Raw genomic sequence first — 7,448 nt, forward strand, 5'->3', positions numbered from 1 at the left:
TCAAGAAGGTGTTTGGTACGGCAGCCCGGAGACAGCAGCAGTTGCTGGGGCATGAGGTTTTTAACAGATAGCTGAACTAATAGACCTGTAAAGCAGATGTAAATTATCAGTGCACAAGTTACCATTTAGGGCTGCAGTATTTTATACACACTCCCTTCTTCTTTTTCTCCTTTTAATGAGCATTCCTACCTCCCCATCCATTCGCTCGTGCCGCTCTGTATTTCAGCCACTTCCATCTCCTCTTCTTGAAGCTGTCTCAACCTGTGCTGGGGGGGTGAGAGTTAAGATATAGATCTGCCATTACAGCCCTCAAGTGGAGGGCAAAATGTCACCCTGCCTCTTCCCATCCCCAGTGGAAACGATGAGACACTCAGATAGACAGCAGAGGGAGGAGAAACTAGATGTTGAGCCTGTGTTTTCCACTGTAGTTCAGGGAGCTGGGTCTGTTGAGTCCCTCTGTCCCCCTCTCCTCAGTGCATGCCCACCTGCAGCCCCGCTGGGGAGGGACGGACAGACAGGGAGAGACAGATGATCCTCGCTGGCGGGACCTTCCCTCAGTGCCACAGCCACCGCCTGGCTCCTAAAATAGATGGTCCTTTTGCAGACAGTTCAAAAGCAGCAAAAAGGGCTCAAATTGTCCACCGCGGTGCTCAGGCAGGGGTGCTTGTCCAGACCTACCTGGAGAAGACATTTTGGTCGGAAATAAACTGCTGATTTTTCTGACCAAGCTGATTTTGCTGATTTTTCTGGTCCAAGCTGTACATGAGCAGAGAACCCCTCAACATTTCATTTGACCTCGCTCCTGCGGTTTCCTTCCCACCCCAATGGCCTTCCCTTTAGGACTACCTTCAGTGACACTCACTTTGACAGATACTTGAATGCATTTTGCGAGCATTACCCTGTGAAACAAACACCCATCATTTCATTTCCATTTCCTTGTCTCTAAAGGCAGCTGTTAAAACATTTGGTAAACATACTTTACCATCTTAAATATTTATTTTTCCTCTGAATTTTTAATACATCTAAGGGGATAAATGTATGTATTAAATGTTTCTCAGTTGGTCTAGTATGTTTCTATTTAATATCTAAGGTCAGATGGTCCTTAGAGAAATACAACGTACACACAATCTGTTACATGACAAGGCAAGATACTCATCACATAAAGTCAAGTTGAATCATTGTAGTGCACTGATTATGGATCGTAATAATCGAGCTAATAGAAAGCTGTAATGAACTCGATTGAAAGCAGGGGCCACGCTGGGTAAAGCAAACCAGTTATGTGATCTTTAACCTCGGGCATTTTCATAAGAAATGCAGAAGGAGATGTTGGAAGCACTGGTTTATGAGCCAGGCGCCTGCAAACACAGCACCAGGCAGACTTTTTTCCGAACCGCCATCTTCTCCGGCCCCATCCTGGATGATGCTCATGGTCCCAAGGTGGAGCTGGGGATGCAGGGTGGGCAGTGGTGGGTGCACATCGCTGGGGCTGCCTGGGTCAGGACCCACAGGCTCTGCAGACCCTGTTCTGCACAGCCACCAGCCCTGGCACCGGGTCTGAGTCTGCCCCGGGGACTGTGGCAGTGATGGGAACAAGTGGTCAGGGTCCCACCAACACCTCCTTGGTGTGTGCACAGGGTCCTCTCTTGCTCCCAGACCTGCACTTTTATTCCATCAGGGCTCTATTTGCTTTTTAAACAAGCTTTTAGCTGGAAATGTGTTGGTCAGTGCATTTTACAGGGTATTGTTTTGCGCATAGCTAGTCCTTTTTGAGTTAAAACTCATGATTCACACAATGGAGGTAGTTTGCTAGATCCTTGGTTGTGAGGTCTTCCACAGCCACAGAAAATGCAGGAACAGCAGGAAAATACCATGGGGAAGACACCCCCAGTAGATGCACAGTCCCTTTTTCATCTCCCTTAGGAGGTCCTGGCTGTGTGTGCCAAGGACATCAGCAGCTCCTGCCCGTGTCCAGCTGTTACAGGTCCCTGTCACCCCACAGCTACATCTCCAGCTGTGCTGGGAACAGTCAGGTCAGTCCTGGGAGCTGATAAGGGCTAACTCTGCATTAACAGATTAATCATAGCTATGGTCCCTATAAGGAACTCATACGTGTATATATATATATCTTGACCTGCAAATCAGTTCATGGAAATGGGAACTGCAAATACAAATATCCCTTACTTGTTGGTGTATGTTTTTCCCTTCCTGTGGCGTGGCAGTGCCAGCCTGTCCTCCCACATGGGTCAGGCTGTGGTGGCCCCAGCCAGGTCCTTGGCCACGGAAAGCTGCACCATCCACCTCTGCCCTGCCCTGGGGTGCAGGGTTCACCCTCGGTACCTCCTGATGCTGGGTGTGCAGCTGCCCCCGTGCTGAGCCCTGCCTGTCGGCAGCTGGTCACCATCCTCTCCACAGCTAAATAAAACCAAAAGAGACTGTCAGAGGTTAGGAACGATCCCATCCCTCCCCCCGGTTTTTCCGCCTGCAAATGCTACAGGTAGCAAACTCTGACATTTCAGGAAAAGGAGGTTTTGATCACGTTTCACTTTCCATTGCTTATTGTTTCTGTGCATGACGCTGCTGTTCTCACATGTCCCTCTTTTTTTTTTTTAAAGATTTTCATTTATTTATTGTTTATCTTCATATGTTCTTTTTCCTGTCTTTTGCACTTTCCTCTTTATTTCTGTCCCCAATCATCCGAAAAGTTTGCTAAAGAGTGGGTAAGTGTGTCCTACTTTTATTTTCGTTTTTCCAAATTCCTGTATTAATGTTACTGTCAGACAAAAAATCCCCAAACTGTAGAGCAGTTCAGAGACTACGGATCAGACACTGAGACCAACATCTAGCATTTGTAAAGCCCTCGCAGTCTTCCTTCCCAAAGTCTGATTAGTATTTAAAGCAGATTTGTCTCTTTCAATGTGATTTGATGTTAACATTTTAAAACAATATTAATGCCAAGTGGTAATGAATATAGTGACTAGCACCAGTGCTTGAAATGTTTGACTGAAAAATCAAATGTTTTGTGTTGGAAAGCAGTCATAATCAGTATTTTCTCAGTCCATTGAAAATAAGAATATACTGTATGTTTTCACTAATTAAATCTTGTATTGGAAACAGGTCTTTTCTAAATTAGTAGAAGACTGTATTTTAGTACCTATTCTAGCCATATTGCAGCTGATTGCATCAGAGCTCCCAAGCTAAGCGAGGTTTGGCGTGTGCAGAAATTGGGTTGAGGGCTCGGAAAGGCTGATGGAGCAGGTGCTGGTGCTGGTCAGCCCTGGTCAGCCCAGTCTGGGTTGACACGGCCGGATCTGCTCGCAGCCGGGGCTCGGCTGGCTCCTGCCTGGGACAGAAAGGCTCATCTGGGTTTGCTGGGGGGGTTTTACACCTGTGTTATAGTCACTGAACAAAGCATTTAGCCCAGTGCTTAGTTGGAACGGCATGCCTGCTGAACCCAGGGGGTGAGGTTCTCCTGAATTCAAGGTCTCTCCTCCAAGCGTAAGTAGTCGCTGGCCGCACTGGTGGAGCACAGGGTAATAAGCTGCATAATTCTTCAGTTTAATACCACATATTGTGGTTTACCAAGGGAAGAGGCTGACAACCCCAGAGCTCTTGCCTGTGATCGATGCTAACATTTTCCTCCCCCTCTCCTTTTATTTTTCTTTAGCACCAGTACCATTCAAAAATAGATGAACTAATTGAGGAAACCGTCAAAGAAATGATAACACTCCTAGTGGCAAAGGTAACCTTCGGCTTCAGGTGAAGTGATTCACTGTTAACATTGCGTTTCTAATAAGTGCGTTTCCATTAAAATGTGACACATTAAGATGTTGAATTGGCTTCTTGTTTCTCACAGGCAAGATCGTACATCTCCCAGTCCTTTCATGGTGACTCTTTGATGATTAGGAACTGCGTGAGATGTAATGTGCTGCTAGCAGGATTGCCGTACTGGGCCAGAAGTGGTTTTAAGGGATGGGTGTTATGCTGATGGGGGTACCACCCCGTGGTCAGCATCACCCCGCGGCACTGAGGGTAGCTGCAGTCAGGGGGTGGCACTGCTAAATGCTGCTGCCTAGACGTCGGGGTGGCACGCCGAGGTGGTCACCACTCCTACGCGTAAGGTTGTGCGGACAAAATAACTCGTCTGGTGCAAGATCGCCATATGCTCTTCTAAGAAATTAATTTAGAGGTGACAGTAGTGGGAAACGCGTTCCAAAATGTCAGGTTTAATTGTTCGGAAATTGTTTTTCCTCAGAGTCGGCTCCTCGAGCTCAGCTGCCAGCGTTTGCCATGGGTTGTTGTGTAGGTCTGGTGCGCTGCGCTGACACAGAGGGGAATTGCTACGTAGGGAGAAAGATGGTGGGGTGTGTTTTCCGCTAGTTTCAAACTTTCCGAGAACAAGTCATCCCTATTATACAGTGAAGACCTTTAAACATAATCCACCAACATATGCCAGTTCGATTCTTCTGCAAGAATACCCAGCTAGCTGCGTGTTTGACACCATATACTGGGAGCAGGAACCACCAGCTTCCCCGTCCGGAGAGGCTGCACATGGGGCTTCTCCCCATGTGGACACCCACCTCCTGTCCCCAGCATCACCCATGACACCGAGGGGTGATTACCACCCGGTGAGATGTAGCTCCCAAAAGGCAATGCTCCTTTCTCCCCTCCGCTGTGCTCAGGGACCAGTTGGCAATGCTGAGAGCTCAACTGGCTTCTATGAAGCCGACACTGATTTTTACACCCTTGTTCAAACATTAAAAATAATTGCAGTATTTTTTTGTCTTCATAGTTTGTCACCATTTTGGAAGGAGTCTTGGCCAAACTGTCTAGATACGATGAAGGAACTTTGTTTTCTTCTTTCCTGTCATTTACTGTAAGTACAGACGATATTTTCCTTTCTTTTTTTTTTTTTCCCCCCAAGTTGTAATTTCCTGCTCTCCCAGGACTAAATCAGCTGCGTAGTAATTCTGACATTCTGTGTTTTTTCAACACTGTAACCCCCACATGAATATACATCCTGTATGAAGATATACAGTACATAAACCCCCCAAAATGCATGGGCCATCTTATTGTAGCAAGGTGTAAAGCTATCTCTAGTCATCATTCAGGCTGGTGGAGTTTGTTCTGTTGAGGATGAAAAAATCATGAAGAAAAATCCTTACATTGTACATGTGATTTCCCTAAAGAAGTTATTTCATTGCCGCCTTGCATGGCAGGTGTGTTCCTTTCATTCTTCTGGCCATAACAGTGACCATCTTAAGTAAAAAAATAAAATAAGGCAGATCTAAGGAGTGCCTTCGTGTTTCTAAAAGAGAACAAGGTGGGGGAAATGCCATGAGGTTACGCAGCACAAGGTGCCTCTCATGACACATTTCTCCCTAGCACTGCAGAACCAATCCACAGCTCATCCCATTGCATATTTCTGAGAAAAATAGGACAAGAATGATGTCCATGCAAAATTGGCCTCAGTATCCACAAGGATTTAACAATCTGAGCTCTATTGCAGAAAAGTGTTGTGACAGCTTCTTAGGACCAGCAAAGAGCAGCTGAAAGGGTTATCAGGCATTGGAACAGGCCGTCCAGGGAAGTGGTGGAATCACCATCCCTGGAGGTAAGACAGGTAGACGTGGTGTGTGGGACATGGTTTAGTGATGGCTTTTGTCAGTGTTGGGTTGATGTTTGGACTCAATGATCTGAAAGGTCCTTTCCAACCTAGGCAATTCTCTGCTTCTATGATTTTCAAAGGTCTTCTGAAAAGGCATGCCAGAAAGTTTACAAGGGTGTCTCTTTGCAAGCGTGGCTTCTCTTAGCTCAGCTCACAGACTGGTGTGCGCCCAAATGCCTGTGTCTGGGCTTGCTGGGAAAGTTGCAGGAACATTTCCCCCCACCGTGAGCAGCCTGTCCTGCCCTCACTCATTCACAGAGACTGGGCAGGCAGCAGAAGACACTGCTCTGCAAAATGGGAAGGATTTACAAAATCTGTTTCAGGCATTGTCTGAGCTACTCGCGATTGTCTGTTGTTTGCTACTCTTGGGCCCTTTTTGCTGAGTTTGAGGCAGTTTTGTAGGATCTGTTGGGAACAGGGATGGTAGGAATGGATGGAGGAAAGCTCACCAGCTGAGGCCAGAAACTGTTGGAGGCACTTTGCTCTTTGGAGAAGGCAAAGAGAGGGTGCCCCGCAGTGAGGCCCTTCTCCCAGGATAACCCCTGAGTGGTTACAGCCCCGGGGCTGTGGTTACAGCTCAGGATGATGCAGGAGATGGCTTGGGATGGGTACCTTCCCTCATTCCAGTGCTGCTGAAGGTTAGGAGATGTTCATGTGCCAGCAGCAGAGGATGTGGAGGCGGCAGCTTTTCAGGCATCGGAAGTACCAGCATCAGCCCGGATAGACAGTGTAATGTGCAGCCCTTCCTTCTCCCTGGATCCAAGCTGTTCCTCGGTTGATGCTGCGTTGCTCCCACCACATCCTACTGTTTACGCTGCCGAGTGCTGCTCCCTTCGATTGCTGAGTGAAGCCCCCAGCCAGCTCGGGCTCTGGGCACCCGTGGGGAGGCAGCACGTAGGTGCAAGGGGGTCAAGCATCTTCACTCTGCTGCTCCTCAGACATTTGCCGACAATTATCTGCCCCAGCAGCAGCAAAATGGTCTGTCCCACTCTGACAGCCCCACAGCCTTTGATTCCACAGCTCAATTTCTTGAGTTTCCAGCCTGGAAGGGGTGTACATCCAAATAGTTTCTGTGCGTGGGGTGTGCATGTCTCCAAGAAGGTGCTGAGCCCTCGCCTCCAGCAAGGAGGCTGGGCGCAGTGCAGAGGAGCAGGATTGCTCCTTTCCAGGCAAGGGATGTTTCTCCCACTTGTTAACTGGGAGCCACTGGGCAGCACCAGCAGCAAGAGGAGGCAGAGGAGCAGCCCCGACCCCTTTGGTGCTGGGCTTAGAAAGTCTCCCTTCCCTGCAGTAGTAATGAGATTTGCTGTGTTTAGTCTTTGCAACGATAAATAGAGAAACTCTCTCTTGTTACAGCATGCTTGCACCACCTCCCACGTTTTCCCTGTCTGAACAAATACAACAGAGTGTGATGGTCCAAGCCGCTGAGCTCTAGAAAGCATTAGTCTCCCACCCCCTTCCACCGGCTTCTTTCATCGCGTGTTTTCCAGGCTCTCGGCAAGTGACATGTAATCGGGGGTCTTGTGACAGACAGTTTTATCACCTAGTAGGATATCCTCATTTCCAATTCTTGCCTCGAAATTCAAGATAAAATTAATGCATCTGTTGTCCTAATAAATTCTCACTAGCCACTTCTCCTTGCAGAGCACTTTGAGAGGAAAATACCCTTCTAAATTTGGCCAGACTTTTTTTTTTTTTTTTTTTTTTTTTTTAAAAAAAAAAAAAAAAAAAAAAAAAAAAAAAAAAAAAAAAAAAAAAAAGTTCTAGGAAAAATATTAAACCC

At 47.2% G+C, this 7,448-nt stretch overlaps 1 protein-coding gene across 1 annotated transcript in view; it reads left to right on the plus strand.

Annotated features, from left to right (window-relative positions):
* The window catches only part of CADPS (Ca++-dependent secretion activator), a 350,522-nt gene that overhangs the window by 314,769 nt on the left and 28,305 nt on the right, over positions 1 to 7,448 (plus strand). Inside the window, exons 27-28 of the mRNA XM_014946638.1 lie at positions 3,665 to 3,739; positions 4,790 to 4,873. Coding sequence (XP_014802124.1) covers positions 3,665 to 3,739; positions 4,790 to 4,873 — 159 coding nt within the window. The remainder of the gene's footprint in view (positions 1 to 3,664; positions 3,740 to 4,789; positions 4,874 to 7,448) is intronic.

This window comes from Calidris pugnax, unplaced genomic scaffold, assembly GCF_001431845.1.
Source record: "Calidris pugnax isolate Ruff unplaced genomic scaffold, ASM143184v1 scaffold81, whole genome shotgun sequence".
Lineage (NCBI taxonomy): Eukaryota > Metazoa > Chordata > Aves > Charadriiformes > Scolopacidae > Calidris > Calidris pugnax.